Genomic DNA, 16215 nt, shown 5'->3' on the forward strand with positions numbered 1-16215 from the left:
AGACTGAACTCTTTCTCTTTTGCTTTTAAATGAACAAACAGGCCCAGAACCTCTCTGGAGAAAGTAAACAGAAAACCAGCTGCACTTCTGTTTGCATCTGTCTGTGCCAGGCCTGCCCTGAAGCACTGCACTGCTCTGTTACAGCAAATCACAGCCAGGAGGCAAAACTCTGACAAGAGGAGCTGGCCGAAGGCAGCGGGCAAGGGATGTGCCACTGCTGCAGGCAGAGCACCTGGGAACTTCCTCCTGCATCGGAGCAGCAAATCCTCTGCTCTGCAGCACAGGAGCAACAGGAACTCTGACTGACAGGAGTCCGGAGAAAGCAGCAGACGGACGGTGCAGAGTGCAGAGGTAACATTTTAATGGGGTCAGGTGCACCGACAGGGCAGGAGAGTCCGCGGGGCCGGAGCAGTCCCGGGCCCCTCGGGACCCTCCCGGCCGGGCCGGAGCAGTCCGGGATCCGGAGCAGTCCCGGGGCCGGAGCAGTCCCGGGGCCCGGAGCAGTCCCGGGGCCCGGAGCAGTCCGGGATCCGGAGCAGTCCGGGATCCGGAGCAGTCCCGGGCCGGAGCAGTCCCGGGGCCGGAGCAGTGCCGGGGCCGGAGCAGTCCCGGGCCGCTCGGACCCCCCCGGCCGGGCCGTGTCAGGGCGCGGTGCCGCTGCCGGGCTCGGCCGAGCCGTCCGCAGGGGCAGCCTCGGGCTGCTGCTCGCGCTGTCGCCGCCGGCGCAGCCTCTCGGCGCCGGTCACCGTCATGGGGTGGAGCGGCAGGAACCCCGCCAGCCCTGCCCGGGGAGACGCGGTGAGAGCGGGAGCGAGCCCGGCCCCCGCCCCCATCCCCGGCTCCCCCCCGGCCTACCCAGGAGCTTCTCGGCGGGCCGGGAGAGCTGCGCGCCGCAGCCCAGCCAGTAGCGCAGCCGCTCCAGGTTGAGCCCCGCCACCTTCTCGCCGTGCGCGTTGGGCAGCGGGTCGAGGCAGCCGAGCTGCTCCAGGTACTTCCCGTCGCGGGCGCGCCGGCTGTTGGCAGCCACGATGCGGAAGAACGGCCGGTTGGTGCAGCCCCCGAGCGCGAAGCGGATGACGACGTGGCCGCCGCGGCCCCTCAGGAGGCGGCTGCCTGCGGGGAAAGCGCGGGGCGGTCACGGGCGGACCGGGCCGGGCCGGGCCGCTCCGAGCCCGCCGCACTCACCGAGCTGCACCATGGCGGCGGCACGGCCCGCGCGCGGCGCGCAGAGATGACGTAAGGGGCACGGCCCGCGCGGTGGCTGCCGGGAGTTGGAGTCTGAGGTGGGGGAATGACGTCATTGGGGCATCCCAATAGCACGCAGTGCTGCGGTTTGTGGGGAGCACGGGCTCCCCAAAAAGGGAGGGTACGGCCCCACAGTGCCTGAGAACTCACAGGGACCGTGTGCGTGAAATACTGAAAGTGCAGAGTGTGTCATTTTTATATCTATTGACCAATAACGGCACTTTATATGAAAATGGATTTTACAATAACCCCCCGTATCTGCTGTATCGTACACAGGATTTTAGAGTATAAGAAATTCCGAATGTAGCACTATAGGGCTTTCGGATGGAAATGCAGCTCGAGGCGTGGTTTGAAGATGCAGAGGCGGGGTACGGGCGCGGCCAGAACCGCCGGGAAGGCGCGGAGCCCCGGGAGCGGAGCGGGCCCGAGGAGCCCCGGGAGCGGAGCGGGCCCGGGCCCCGGCACCGCGCAGCGGCTGCCGCCCGCCCGACAGCGGCGCATGCGCGCTGAGCTCAGGACTCGCCGGTGCCGCCTGGCGGTGAAAGGCGGCACTGTGCATTGAAACCAGTGTAAAATTGTATTCTCTCAAATGACCAAGCTGTACAGAAATGTATTTGAGGACGTGTAACTGAAAAGAAAGTGAATCACTAAAGAATAATAATAATAATAATAATAAAGATTTGTTTGTTCCCTCTTTGGCTCCTGTCTTTCTTTGGTGTTATTTGCTTTTTGTTTGTTTGTTTTGTGTTGTGAGTCTCTCCCTGTCCCTCTGCCTCTTTCTCACCCCCTTTCCCTCTTTGTGCCTCTCTGTCTCTCTCCCCCTCCCATCTTTGTCCCCTTCTCTCTCCTTTTCACCTCTCTCCCCTCTTTTCCTCTCTTTCCTCTTTGCTTTGCCTCTTTTACTCTCTCTTGTCTTTTGTCTCTTCTTGTCTCACTTTCATTTCTCTCTTGTCTTTGTCTCTCTTTTCTCTCTCCCTCTCACCCATTCCATTCTGCACTCTTGCAGGTGATCAGCACGCACAGAGAAGCTGCAGCTCCAGTGCCCTGGGCAGGGTCTGACCCTCCCAGCAGCGCTGGGACCTCGAGGATCATCCCCTTCCCACCCTCCTCCCTGCCAGGGGCAGCTCTTGCAGCTCTGGGTGCTGAGAATTTCAGACTTTCTGTGCTAACAGACTCTGGCCCCCAAGAGAACACTGCATTGACCTGAGGCCGTGGAGAAGCTTCCAAAATGGAATGACAGAACTGGGATTGTGGGTGTGCAGTTTGAATAGAAGTGTGTAATGTCACAGGGTGGGAAACTTAGAGTTTGAGGGTTTAGAATATAGTAATAGATATAGAGCAAGATGGAGACTTAGGGTGGAGGCTGCTCCTTATTCTTTACCTTCTTCTTCACCTTCTCCATGGGTTTGGGTGGTTTTGTGTAATTGGATAAAAAAGTTCCCAGTGCAGGCCACGGGTGGTTGGTTATTGGCTTAAAAGTAAAAATAATTTGCTTTCTGAGAACATGGAGTCAGATGCACCATTCCTGCCTTCCTTGGACGGTCCCTGCAAACACAACACAGCAGCTCCTCAGACTCAGAGGAGGGATCCCTGCCCTTGTCAGACACTTCACAGTGAGGTGGTTCCCTCCCTGCAGGCAGCAGGGTCAGGCTTCAGAGCTGCCCCTCCAAAGGGGGATCCCAGGGTGAGGAAAAGGCACCCCATGGACAGGCTCTGCATTGTTGTGCAGACCCAATTCTGTGCTCACCTGCCCTTGGGAATCCAGCTGCTCACTGCTCCAGCATGATGTAGCTTTACCTAGGCAGCATCTTGGATTCTTCAAGAGCCAAAATGACAAAAATAATATTAGAACTTTTCAATTGCTCTAGGTTTGCCCTAAACCCCAACTTTCCTCTTAGTAAGTGGATTGGGAGGAAACATAAAATGCAAATAGAGGGAAAGGTCATTTTCCAGATCTACCTTTGCCAATGCAGCCCTGTCCTGTGCTTTTCCTTTTCCCTTCGGAACTGCCCGAGTTTCCTCAGCAGAGGGAGCTCCAGCTTTACGTTTGCCCCCCTCGCCTTTCCCGAGTATTGCCCAGAGGAGCTGGGCGCGAGTTCCTGCTTCTGGAGCCTTCCCGGGGCAGCAGCACCCACCCACCCACCTCTGCTGGGTACCTTTCCCTGGAGATGCCACCCACCCTTCCTTGGGCACCTTTCCCCGGGCATCCCCACCCCTGCGTGGGCAGCCCCATCCAGCCCCAGCTCAGGATGTCCCCCGGCCTCACCCTGACCTGGCAGCTGCTGACAAAGGTGCCGTGGGGGGAGATGAAGTCCTGAAGGATGAAGCTGTTGTCTGAGGCGGCGATCTGCTCCCCCTGCAGACTGGGAGCAGGCAGGGGACAGGAAGGGAACGCTGCTGGAGGCGGCTCCAGGTTCATTCCTGCTTTGCCAAACCCCTTTCCTGGCCGTCGGTCCCAGCACAAACTGGTACTCCACACTTTGCACGGAGGGCTCCAGCACATCCCCTGCCCTTCATCCCCCTCCCATTTCAGGACGCTCAGCTGCCTCGGCCCCACCTGCAGGACGATGTCGGCCCCTCTGTGGCTCCCGATGGTCCCGGTGTGGGATTCCAGCTGGAAACACCCGGAGTGCTTTGGGAAGGCTCACCTTGCCTGGCTCCCTCACCTGCAAGGCTTGCACAAAGAACCAACTTCTCATTCAGCAACCTCCCACCCAACACAACCTGAGGCACGAGTGGCTCAACAACTCATGCACTAGAACTGCACAAAATAACCCCAAAAGCAGCTCTCTCCAGCTGGCAGTGTGGCTGCAGTAGCCTTGGAAACCTTGGCCATGCTGCTGCCTGCCTGGGTGAGTTTTTCCTGTTCGTTTTGTTTAGTTTAGGGTTTTTTCCTCTCCTTTTTCCAAGCAACTATCCTGGCAGCACAACACAGCTCCGTGCTGGCGTGGCCACAGCGATCCCATCAGCTGGGGACACACGTGGGAATGTGCATCCCAAACCCCACAGGGGCCCTGCCACCTGCCAGGGCTCCCAAAAAACCTTTTTGCCCCCATTTTCCTTATTTTTTATTTAATGTCATGCATACACACACAGACACACACACACAGACACACACACACAGACAGGTCTTGCAACCTCAGGCAAGGGGACAAACATTGCTGTCAGGTGGATTCTGTCACCCACGAGTGCTTCTCCATCAGTATTCCCTGGTCCTAGGCTGCCACACCTTTTTACAGCAGAAAAAAAGGGAAAAAGCCACACTTGCCACCACCAAACCCCAGCCTGGCCTCACAAGTACTGCAAGATTTCTTCATGCTTCATTTCAAGGCGGAAGCAGCAGATTTTGCAAAGTAGGGTTTCTCTGCAAACCTCTGCCAGTCTGAAGCCATTAGACCTTTCACTTCCTGCCCTTGTCCAAAACAACAGAAATTAGCAAATTCAATAGGGAATAATAATTAACAAGAGAAACTGTTGGGTGGTTTTGGCCAGCATCTCTACTCCACCTTTGCTTTGGTTTCTTGGACTCCTCTCATACCTGGTGCTGCCTCAAGCCAGCCCCAGCTGGACATGGCCCAGGGTGGACATGGCAGTGCTGGTCAGTGGCTGGACTCGATGACCTTGGAGATCTGTTCCAACCCAACCATTCCAGGATTACATCAACATCAGCATCACACTGGCAAATCCCACCTCAGACTGCCTGAGGGAGCCCGTGGCTGGATGTCCTGATGGACTCTGTGGGTGGTGGCTTTGCTGGAAGCCTGCACAGGGCTGGAATGCCCATGGAGCAGCATCTGCTGATGGATCACAGACCTTGGGAAGGGCCAACCATGCACGAGCACACAACACACACACACACAATGTAAAAAACACACACACAATGTACAAAACATACACACATCATGTAAAAAACACACAAAATGTACAAAACATGCACACATAATGTAAAAAACACACAATGTACACAACACACACACACACTCAATGTAAAACACCCACATGATGTACAAAACACACACAACACAAAAAACACACACAACATTTACAACACACACAATGTACACAACAAACACACAGAGCATACACAACACACACACAACATAAAAAACACACAGACACACAGAGCATACACACACACACACACAGAGTGTACAAAACACACAAGCAAACACAACATACAAAACATTTATTCAGAGCAGTCTGCCTGCACAGGATGCTCAGCAGTGGTTTCACCCCTGGCACTGGCACACGCAGCTCCCAACCCCCCGGAGTCACCCACTTGCCTCGAATGGAGCACGAAACACCACAGGGAAAGCAGCAGAGGCAAGAAATCCATCCTCTCCCTGAGGAGCAGGAGGCCCCTTTCAGCTGCTTCCCACCAGCCAGCAGAGACCTTGGCAGGAGTCAGGGCTGGCTCTGGGCCACCAGCCCAGCCCAGCTGGGAGCAGGGAAAGCCGTGGTGCCTCTCTGGCAATGCGCTTCCCCTTCCTCAGAAAGAAAAGACACCCAAAAAAAGAAACATTTCACTTTTCCACTTGGAAAATCCTTCTGCAACATCAGTTTGGTGGCTTGGAAAAGTCTTGCTGGAAGAGAGGGGGAGAGGAGATGAGAGGATGCACTGGGTGGTCTCATTTCAAACACCACAAGTGACACTTTTGGCATGCCCAGCCTTCATTTACTTCACAGCAGCAGAACTTGTGGCGTTCAGGTTTCTTTCCCCACAGTCTTTTGTAAAACTCAGTCTCAGGGAAAATGAGTTCCATCCTTGTGCACAGCACGTCCTCGACGTGGCAGCTTCCAGGGAGCCCTGGCTGCTTCTGCACCCACACACCAGACCCCTCTTGGCACGGTGGGTTTTAGAAAACCCTCAACAAAGCAGCATCACAGATTCCTCTTCTTTTTTTTTTTTTTTTTAAGGCATTTGCTGGCCCACTGGCATTTTCTCCTGGATCTCCTCGTACTTGGGCGGAGGGGTGAGAGGCTCTATCGTGATAGGGACGCTGCTGTTGCCCTGCTCCAGGTTTAGCCTGATGTCCTTCAGGTGCAGCTTCTCTGACTTGATCCTGCGCACCTTGAGGGGCTTGAGGCGCTTGCTGAGGCGGGAGCTGTGCCGGCTGGGCGGCCTCTCCGCGCCCGGCTCCACGCCCGCCGCTCCCGGCGCCGCGCTGCTCTCCTCCAGCCCCGCCAGGGACTCGTAGGAGGGCAGGGACACGCTGAGCCTGTTGCTCCTGTCCGAGTCTCTGGGCTCCGAGTAGCCAGTGTTCATCACCTCCTCGTAGCTGGGCACGTAATATTGGGAAGAGATGTCTTCATCCTCTTCTTGACTGGAGGGGAAAGAGTTAAGTCTGTCATTTCAGTTTCGTTGTGGCAAGGGGATGGAGAGGGAAGAATAAAGCCACCCCACCCCACCAAAAATAGTTTTTGCCCTTCTCCATTATATGCCAGTTTCCTTTTGCTTGACAGAATAAATAGTGACCCCACCTAAGTTCAGAGAGATTTTATTTTCTTGTGACTTATGGCCGTATTTGATCATCACTTCCTCTGCCCACAGACCCTTTTCTATTGCCCAGCAGTGATTTCTTCTCTCAAGAGAACATCAGTTTCTCTCCTCCACTCACAAAAATCAGTCAAAATACATTAGAAAAGGACATCAGCCCTCTGTCTTTGTCATTCTGATGTCTTATGGTGCCTTGGGTTTTTCTGCAAAGAGATTCAACTTTGCTCTATGCCACCATCTATGCACAGGTACTGGCACACAATACTTGCCATTTCTTTGGCATTCTGAAGTTGACTTTCCAATCAAACATGGAAAATCAGTTTTGATCTGCAGACCCTGACAAGAGCCAGCAGAGCCATTGTGGCCTCCTGTCCCCTTGCACCCCACACTGTCTCAGTGCTGCCCTGCCTCTCTCTGCACAGGGAGCTGTGCTGATGGACAGGTACTTCCCCTGTGCCTGTGTTTGTCCAGACTGTGCCTGCTGAGCAGCAGCCTTTGCTCTGCCCCACAAAGCTCCCTGAGCAAACAGCTGAGCCCTGCAGACTTTCACCGGGTCTAAACTCCAAGGCTGTTTGGCACCTTGGGTGTACCCAGTGAGGCAGTCAGCCCCCCTCCTGCCCCTCTGGCTGCTCTCCCGGCCTGTGGCAGGAGCCTCCTGCTCTCTGTGTCACCCAGGACCCTGCCCAGCATTCCCTCAGCTCACTCCCATGTGCCAACCCAGCCAGGAGAGGCACCTCTCCCAACACTGCCCTGGCCTCAGCTCTGCCTAGACCCCACCTCACACAGCAGCAGGGCTCCCTTCCACTCACAACTGCATAAATGCAGCTGGAGCCATTCCTTGCCCATCTCCAGGACATACCAAAACCCTTAACTTGTATGTGCCTCTTCACTTCAGCACATGTTGCCTTCCTCTCCTTGCTCCAGATCTTCCTGACTAACAACAGCCCTTGGCTTCATTCCCCCACCCAATCCCTCTCCCTTTGTCCCCAAAACTCCTCCTCACCTGTCCTCCTGCTGCGAGGGCTCCGCGGACGCCTGGTGCTGCCCGTGAGCGATGGCCAGCTCTTCGCTCTGCCTCTTCTTGTCGCGGACGTTGAGGCAGAGGGAGAGCAGGAGCAGCAGCAGACCGGCCCCCACCAGCACGTAGGCCACCGAGAAGGTTTTGCTCTTGAGGATGCCGCCGGAGCCGCGGTCGGGCTTGCTGCTGTTGCCGGCCTGGCCGCTGGGTTTGTCGGGGGGGCCGAAGCCGGGCACGAGGTTCCACACGGCCATGATGATGCCGAGCACCAGCATGCCCAGCCCGATGGCCGTCAGGGCGTAGTGGGACCCGTTGGCCCGGGACTGGGCCATGGCTGCTGGGGGCTGTCCCCACGTCACCGCATGGCTCGGGGCAGGGGGGCTGCAGCCCTGCTGGCATGCGTGCGGGCCCCTCCCCGGGCAGGCAGAGAGCTCTGGGGACAGAGGGGAGGCTGTGGTGAGTGCACGGCAAACAGCGAAGGCTCTGCAGCCACCTCGACACCAGTTTATCCACCTGACACTGGAATCTCAAGCTCCTCAAGCTGAGGAGTTCATGTCAGGATAGACCAGGGTAGATCCTTCCCGGCCGTTCCCATCCCCATCCTTCACTACTTTCTCAGCTGTAATATCCACCAACCTTTGAAAGCAATCAAATCACTGATGTTTGCTAAGGGCTTAGGTTGCCTGTCCTTAGGAGTGTGATAACTGACAGCTTCAGAGCACCAAAAGGCGGCCATCAAAATCTCTTTCAAGAGCTGTTGTCAATGCAAACCAACCTGGAAATGCTCAAAAACACACCTCCAGCTGAACAGCTTCTCCTCTCCCCCTGTTTGGGAGGCAGCAGGGCTCCTCACGGCGCTGGCTGCCTGCCCTGGACCGCCTTCCTGCCCGGAAAACAGAAACCAAAACTGCCTCTCTCCCAGCCAGCTCGACCCTGTGGCTTCCCCTGGCTGCTGCTGGCAAGGGCTGCCGGCATGGTGAGCCCTTGGTAGGGCCCCTGACTCACTTCAGGCCAGCTCTTGCCCTCCCTACACTGGTGCTGAATGCCCCAGCTGCATCGCTTAGGGATGTCGAGCACGAACATTCCTGACCAGCCAGGCCATGGGTGGGAACTCCTCCTCTGACTGTTTTCTGAGTTGCCAGGACCAAATGTGCTCGATTTCCAAAAATAAACACACAGAGCCACATCTCCTGCCCACTTGCCTCCCTGGCCTTGGATTCCCACGGGTGGGCAGCTTGCATCCTCACAGCAGAACTGCCCCATCTCCACCCCAGTGAGCCATGCAGATTTATGGATGTGCCATGTCAAGGATCTCTCCTTCCCTCCCTGGCTTCTGTATGCGAGGTTAGGCTCGAGGTGGCTCTGGTCTGTGCTGTCAGTGGTGCTATATCCATACACACCCCCCACCCTTCAGCTCAACCCTCCCGAGTGCAAAAGCTTTATGTTTGCTTGTTTAGCTTGAGTGCACGCCCAGTTTGCAGGGTCAAGGGCCAGAATAAAACAGCACTCCCAGAAAACAGAGCGGCTGCAGCAGGAAAAGACACGCACGCAAGCCTGGAGAGGAGGAATCTGCAGAGGAACTTCCCTGCCCACCGCCTGTACTCCAGCATGGCTGTGGAGACCTCCAGAGGGCTGTCCCAGCCCCTCTGGACACATCCCTGACCCCACATGGGTCTGGGCAGGGTAAAGTCTTGTTCCCCATGGTTTTCTGGGGCTCTGGGACACCCAGGAGCTGCCGATCCCAGCCCGATGGGAGCTGCCACAGGCAGGCAGGGACAAGCCCGTCATTCCCTGCCATGCCAGCTCCAGCAAAGGCTGCTGCTCTGTGTGCTCCTGAGGGAAGGTATCCACTGAGCCCAGCTTTAATTCCATCCTAGTGAGCAGCTGTTGAGGATGTGGAAAGCACTGCACCCAAAATGTCCTCACCTGGATCCCAAGAGCCATCCTCCCACCCAAGCGCTTCCAAGCCTGCCACTGGTGGCACCAGCTCTGCCCTCTGCCCTCCCACACAAAGGTTTTGCTCTCTGCTTGTGCCCTGTGGAGTTTTTCCCTCACCTGATGATCCGGCTGAGCTCCCATCCTTGCCACAAACACATCAGCCAGCCAAGACTTCACTTGAGAACAGCTGTGATGGCCTCGGGGCAGGAAAACCGCACTGCACCCACGGTGGGCACAGAACACACACACGGCTGGTCACATCTACCCGTGGTGTCTAAATCTCTGCTCACAGTCTCTGTGCCTCCCCTCAGGCACCTCAGTCCTGGAAATGGGCAGGATTTCAGCTCCTACGTCACCTCTGTGCCTGGAAGTTTTTTACAGATCCATTGCAGTGCTACCCATCAGCCCAGCAATCAGATTAAAGCAGGAGACTTGCTACTCCAGTCTATTTCTCCATTGAATTAGCTGCTCTCCTGGCTACCCAGAGATGTTCCTATCACTGCTCCAACAGTGCCCTGACGTCAGTATCCCGGGAAGGGAGCTGCTGCTGTCTCTGCCTCAGCTCCAGCACTGTCTGGAAGCTCATCCCAGCATCACAGAATGGTTTGGGTGGAAAGGGACCTTAAAGCTCATCTCATCCAACCCCCTGCCATGGGCAGGGACAACTTCCACCATCCCAGGTTGCTCCAAGCTCCATCCAACCTGGCCTTGAATACTCCTAGGGATGGGGCAGCCACAGCTTCTCTGGGCAACCTGTGCCAGGGTGTCCCCACCCTCACAGGGAAGAATTTCTTCCTAAATATCCAGTCCAAATTATCCCTCTTTTACTTTAAAATCATCTCCCCTTGTCCTTTCACAACAAGCTCTGTAAAAAGTTTGTCCCCACATCAGGTTGGCAAGCGATGCCTGAGTGCTTCAGCCCCTAGAGCCCCCTTCCCCTCTGCCTGCAAACCAGACCCCTCCATCCCTTTCCTTGCCTGCCCGTGCCCTGCCCTGGCAATGATTTACACCAGGATCTCCAAACCATTAAACTCCAGCACGGCCGCAAAGCCCGGGGGCACCCACAGCTCCTCCGGGCTTCCCGCACCTCTGCCCTACTCCTGCAGCTGCCAGAGCCTTTGAGATGCTCTTGCGACATCTCCAAGTGTTAGTTGGCCACGGGAAGGTTCGGGATAAGCCCGTTCTCAGCACCACACGCCCCGAAGGCTTTGGCACGGGCGGCCAGGTGGAGCAGCAGCAGGAACAGCTTCCCTCCGTGGGACACAGACCCCCGACAGGGTCAGCCCGGATCGTGCTCCACATCCCGGTGCCCCCGGAGGAACTGTGGCCCTGCTGGGTGACTCACGAGGAAGCCCGACACCCCCTGCTGCCCTCACAGCACCCACGCTCCTCTGCCCTCCACAACCTTTGGATTTTTCCCTGCCGTGACATCACCTTCCCACTCACGCTCCAGCAGCAACACCTTTGTCACAGGGTCACGGGAGATGAGTCTGCAGTCCAGGGAACAGGTCGAGCCCCGACGCAGTCACCAGACCTGGGATGAGCTCCAGGGCTTCCTTGCTGCCCAAGGACCACGCCACAGAGCGACACAGAGCTGCCTCCAAAAAACAGGGTGTGACTCCATCACCAGTCACACAGCTAATTTTCTGGAAAATTCTGGGGGAAAATAAACCCGTTCTCCAACCATCTGAAGATTCCTCTCTGTTAGATTACCTTCATCTTCATGCTTCCACCCAGAGAACCTGCTCATTAACCTCTTTCCCTGCTAATTGCTGGCCTGGCACATCCTCAGGAGCTTTTCTGCAATGACCAGAGCCTCGCGTGTTACACAGGGGTTTAACCCACCAGGAACACAAAACTCCATGTGAGGGTCTAAAAAGAAACAGATCAGGACTTGGGAGGTATTTTCATAGAGTCCCAGAATGTTTGGGTTTGGAAGGGATCTTAAAGACCATCTACTTCCAACTCCCTGCCATGGTTTCTCTTTTTGTCCCTTTTTGCTGTCCCTGTCACCCCTGCCCCAGGAACAGGGATGTTTCTGGCCAGCTGCAGCCCAGGAGATGCAGGGAATAGCCAGAGAAATCCAGCTGAGTCATGAAAAGAAGCACTGCTGCTGATTTAGCCAATTTCTGATCTTTTGGACAAATTCCAGCCCGTTTTAGAGCATCTCACCAGGGAGTAGGAATCTGGAGAGACAGCCCCACACAGACTATCCACATTTTGCTTACACTTCCTGCCTGGAGCACAAAAGAACACATCCACATCTCCACTGCCCACAGCATTCCCTACAGACATTTAAGAGGCATTTTACCCTCTTTCTTAAATTTAATTCTTAACAACCCCTCCTCAGTTGTACCTTGTAGGCAGCACTGGGGGAACAGTGATATTTTCCTCAAACCTTGCCCAAGGCTCTCCCACTCCAGAGGGAGCCCAGGGCTCCCAGCTCTGCCACTTCCTGCAAAACAAGGGCAAAGCCCATTCCCAGGCTCAGATTGCTGCAATCCACCCAGCTGGCCGTGGCCTCCACAGCAGAACAACAGTGACAGGGCCCACAAAACACCCCATTTCCACAAAGCTGTGCCTGACCACTCCCAAGCCATATGCACCTGCCTCTGCTGTGTCCCTGGGAATTCTGGGCACAGCTGCCAAGGGTTTCTGAAGTGGCACAGATCACACAGGGCACGGTAGCAAACTCCAGAGCTGTAATCACGACTGTGCAGCAGCCACCACCTTGGCCTTTGCCACTGAGATACAAAAAACTGCCTCCCAGACTCCTTCTCCCCGTAATTCCATTACACCCATCCAAGCGGCGCCTGCTGCAGTGGCAATGGACAGGGACAGGGACAGAGAGTCCTTTCACATTTGTGTTTCAGGACATTGCCATTTGTTCCTGGGGACAATGCTGCCGTGGCCACCGAGGCCACGCTGGCACTGGCTCTCGGCAGGTCGGCGAGCCCTGGCTGTGTCCTGGTTGCTGTGTAAACACTGTCCTGGGGCTTTTCCTGCTCCAGGCTCTGCGACTGGCACTGGGACCAACTGCCACACTAATGCTTCCAGGCCCAGCTCTGCTAAACCAGGGAGGGGGGCTTGGGGTGATGCCTAAGGTTTTTAGCTTTTTATATTTTTCATGTATTTGTAGCTCTGCAGATTGTTAATGCATGGCTGTAACTCCCAGTACTTTTCCTATCTTTCTTCTCTACATTTAGGAACAATATGCTAACCTAAGAAACGCTTTCCCAAAATACTGCTTTGTCTTATTCCAAGAAGAGAACTGACTACAAGGATGTCCTGTTTTCCAAACAGAATCTGGACCAGACAAAACAAAACTGGAGCAAAAAAAAGCCTCTGGACAGCTTCCAGGTGTGGCAGGACCCTGGAATTATTACCTAATCAACTAACCTTTTAATTGGAGAGTATATGATAAGTATACTAATCGACTAACCTTATAAAAATTGTAGAATTACTACACTATGTGTGATTTTTGCCACATTGTGTACCTGAAAGCTTTCAAGTAAAGATTTGCTTTTACATCCACTCTAATGATGTTGGGAAGATCTACTCTATTTTCCAGGCAACAGGGATGCTCATCTTTCTCCAGGAAGCTGAATTCCTTGTGCACCTAGGCCAGGGAAGGCACGCCTGCCTAGGAAAATCCCAGCACTTTGACTCTTTCTCCTTCCTGCTTTCCTTTGGACACGACTTTGCACCTCTGAGTTTGGATTTTTTTTTTTTTCTTTAATTCTAATCTGCTGTTTCAGCTGAGATAAAGCCATTCCTCCACAGCCTCCCCATGGTTTTTGTTCTGGGACCTCTCCCCAGATAACACCCAGACAAACACACCCTCCTCCAGAGCCTTCCAGCATGGGGAGACATTATCCATCTGCCCTTCTGGTGTCCTCCGAAGCAGAACCCAGCACTCCTGCTTCCTCCAAGCCCCTCTGGAGTGCTTTAAGCACCTCCTGTCCCACACTGGACCCCTGGATGATTATCTCCCCTTCCTGCAAGCCACTAACCTGACACTTCTCACTGGCTGTCATCGGCCTCGCCAGCACAGCCTTCCTCATCCTCTGCCTGGATTTCCAGCAAGGTGTTTTTCCCCAACACAGCAACACCTCTCCCCATGCTTTTCCAACGAGTATGACCACAAAGAAAACCCACTGTGGACAGCCAAGGAGCCCCCAGGGGAGGAAGGGAGTGAGGCTGATGCTGGAGGGCACAGAGCCAGCCTGGGGACACGGAGCAGGCCGGGCAGCCAAGCGACACGGAGCAGCCAGGCTCAGAGCAGCCGTGTTCCGCAAGGTGGGCACAGGTATTTTGATATGGATGGAGGTTTGCTGGGGATTATATTGCTCCACGCCACCTGCACTGCTCACACAGGATATTTAGCAGCTTCTACAGAGCCCTGACACCAGTTTCTGTCTATGAAATACACTGGGAATGAGAAAAGCAGCATGGAGAGGCAGACACATACCTGGGCTGCTGGAGGGATCCCTCCTCCCCGGCTCCAGGCAGGAGAGCAGGCAGACAGCCCTGCCCAGCCCTGGCCCTCTGGCATCTCCTGCAGCACCGCCACGGCGCCAGGCACTGGCACTCAGCTCCCTCCAGGGCACCGATGGCCAAACATTCCTCCTTCCCCAGCCACTTCCCTTCCCAAGGGTTTTCCAACCCGTGTAATTACACAGCTAAAATCAAAGGTGTTTCACATACTTCCGAGTCACCCGAGTCCGGGGCTGGGTTCACCAGCCCCACACCCACATGTTCTTCGCTGACACCTGGGAGATTTCCCTTTCTGGCTCTCATGCCAGGACATCCAGGGCTGTGGACAGTTGCAGGATGCTTGGATTTGTTCTAGAGGGATGTGTTGTGCCAGCATCCCATCTGGCAGTGGCCTAGGTCTGCTCCAGAGAGGCTTGAAGGAGCTGGAAAGCCAGGACCACACTTCCAGGTGCAGCTTCACCTCACCAGGCTCCGTCCACCACACAGAGCCAAGGTAACCCATCTCACATGGGACAAGCTCATGGAACTGCTGGTTTCTGCTCACACATCCACAATTCCCAACAAATCCAGCTTCCCAACACAGACCCCCCGACAGTGCTCAGTGACACTCGTCCCCACCAAAAATCCAAAAATCAAACACCAACATCAGCAGACAACCACTCTGGGACACGCTTGGGAGACACCTGCGGGTTTTCCGAGCCCCTCAAAGCTCCAGGCCATTCCTTCATCGGCGGGAGTGTCACCACAGGAAGGGCCGAGCCCCCAGAGACCGGCGCTGGGCTCACGGAGCGCCCGGTCCCGAGCTGGCCTGAGGCAATGTCCTTCTCCTTGGCTTTGTTTGCTCTGCCAACAGCCCGGCTCGCACACCGCTCCTGCCCCTTCCCGGGGCTCGTGATCCGCGGCACTCCTGCCACCCGTGGGCACCGGCAGCGGCCTGGGCTCGGCGGGGGGATGCCCCGGCGCCCTCCCTGCCGCTGATCCTCCCCAAAGTGCCAGCCGATCGCTCCAGAAACCACAGCCACTCTTTCCCCACTGTGTGCACGGCCAGCCCGGTGCCTGCCAGGGCCGACGAGGCGCCCCAAGCCCGCGTGTCCCCAAGGGTGACCCCAAGGCCCCGCCGCTCCCCAAACGCCGCCGCTCCAACCCCCTCATGCGCGACCCCGCTGTGGGGCTGTTCGCTCCTGCTTCGAGGGGTGCTTCCCCTGCTTTGAGGGGTGTCTGCTCCTGCTTTGAGGGATGTTTGCCCTGCTGTGAGGGGTGATTGCTCCTGCTCTGGGAGTGTTGCCCTTGCTTTGAGGGGTGTTTGCCCTGCTGTGAGGGCTGTTTGCTCCTGCTTTGAGGGGTGTTTGCCCTGCTTTGAGGGGTGTTTGCCCTCTGCTCTGGGAGTGTTGCCCTTGCTTCGAGGGGTGCTTCCCCTGCTTTGAGGGGTGTTTGCCCTGCTTTGAGGGCTGTTTCCCCCGCTTTGCAGGTGCTTTCCCGAGCTTTGGAAGTGATTCCAGCTCAGCCCGAGCCGGACCCGGATCCGACTCCCCTCCGGTCCCGTTCCCGGTCCCGTTCCCGGGGGGAGTGAGCCCAGCCCGCCCCGCTCCCGGTTCCCAGAGCTCCGAAAGGTCCCAGAACAGAGGGTCCCGTCCCCTCCCGGCTCCCCCGACCCCACGTACCTCCGGCGGCGGCTGCGGTGGGTCCTGCGGGGCCGCTCCGCCCTCCCCGGCCCGGCCTCCGGGGCGGCGCTTCCCGAGACCGGCCCCGCCGCTCCCGCCCCGGCACCGGGGTCCGTTCCGGGAAACAGTGCAGGGGGCGGAACTGAGACTTCCAAATACAGTCGGGAGACTCCCCACAAACAGCAGGGAGTGGGTCAGTGTGAAACCAGTGTGAAACTGGGGATGCCGGTCGCGTCACCCCTCGGAGCACTTGATGCATCACAGCCCCGCATCTCTGCTTTCATAGGATCCCGGAATGGTTTGCGTTGGAAAGGACCTTAAAGCCCATCCCATTCCATCCTGCCACGGGCAGGGACACC

General features: G+C 56.3%; 2 protein-coding genes across 2 annotated transcripts; both read right to left on the bottom strand.

The window, feature by feature from the left end:
- Window positions 1-339: 339 nt before the first annotated feature.
- On the bottom strand, window positions 340-1264 carry MRPS16 (mitochondrial ribosomal protein S16). Its single transcript, XM_041476684.1, has 3 exons — window positions 1186-1264; window positions 856-1113; window positions 340-781 (listed from the first exon to the last, which is right to left on the bottom strand). Exons 1-3 carry the CDS (start codon window positions 1196-1198, stop codon window positions 642-644), a joined length of 411 nt encoding a protein of 136 aa, XP_041332618.1. The 5' UTR covers window positions 1199-1264; the 3' UTR covers window positions 340-641.
- A 4152-nt stretch (window positions 1265-5416) lies between these two features.
- Window positions 5417-15954, bottom strand: TMEM51 (transmembrane protein 51). The gene is made up of 3 exons (XM_041476717.1): window positions 15857-15954; window positions 7746-8193; window positions 5417-6569 (listed from the first exon to the last, which is right to left on the bottom strand). The coding sequence occupies exons 2-3, from the start codon at window positions 8090-8092 to the stop codon at window positions 6158-6160; spliced, it is 759 nt and encodes a 252-aa protein (XP_041332651.1). The 5' UTR covers window positions 8093-8193; window positions 15857-15954; the 3' UTR covers window positions 5417-6157.
- Between the last annotated feature and the right edge of the window lie 261 nt (window positions 15955-16215).

This window comes from Pyrgilauda ruficollis, unplaced genomic scaffold (genome assembly GCF_017590135.1).
Source record: "Pyrgilauda ruficollis isolate IOZ18807 unplaced genomic scaffold, ASM1759013v1 scaffold39, whole genome shotgun sequence".
Classification (NCBI taxonomy): Eukaryota; Metazoa; Chordata; class Aves; order Passeriformes; family Passeridae; genus Pyrgilauda; species Pyrgilauda ruficollis.

What these genes read in the sequence shown, in the direction of transcription:
- MRPS16 (XM_041476684.1), bottom strand. An exon ending in GCCCGCCGAGAAGCTCCTGG is followed by an intron (nt 782 to 855) that starts GTAGGCCGGGGG and finishes CTCCCCGGGCAG; the next exon opens with GGCTGGCGGGGTTCCTGCCG.
- TMEM51 (XM_041476717.1), bottom strand. Translation starts at nt 8,092, where the DNA reads ATGGCCCAGTCCCGGGCCAACGGGTCCCACTACGCCCTGACGGCCATC. An exon ending in CCCTCGCAGCAGGAGGACAG is followed by an intron (nt 6,570 to 7,745) that starts GTGAGGAGGAGT and finishes TTTCCCCTCCAG; the next exon opens with TCAAGAAGAGGATGAAGACA.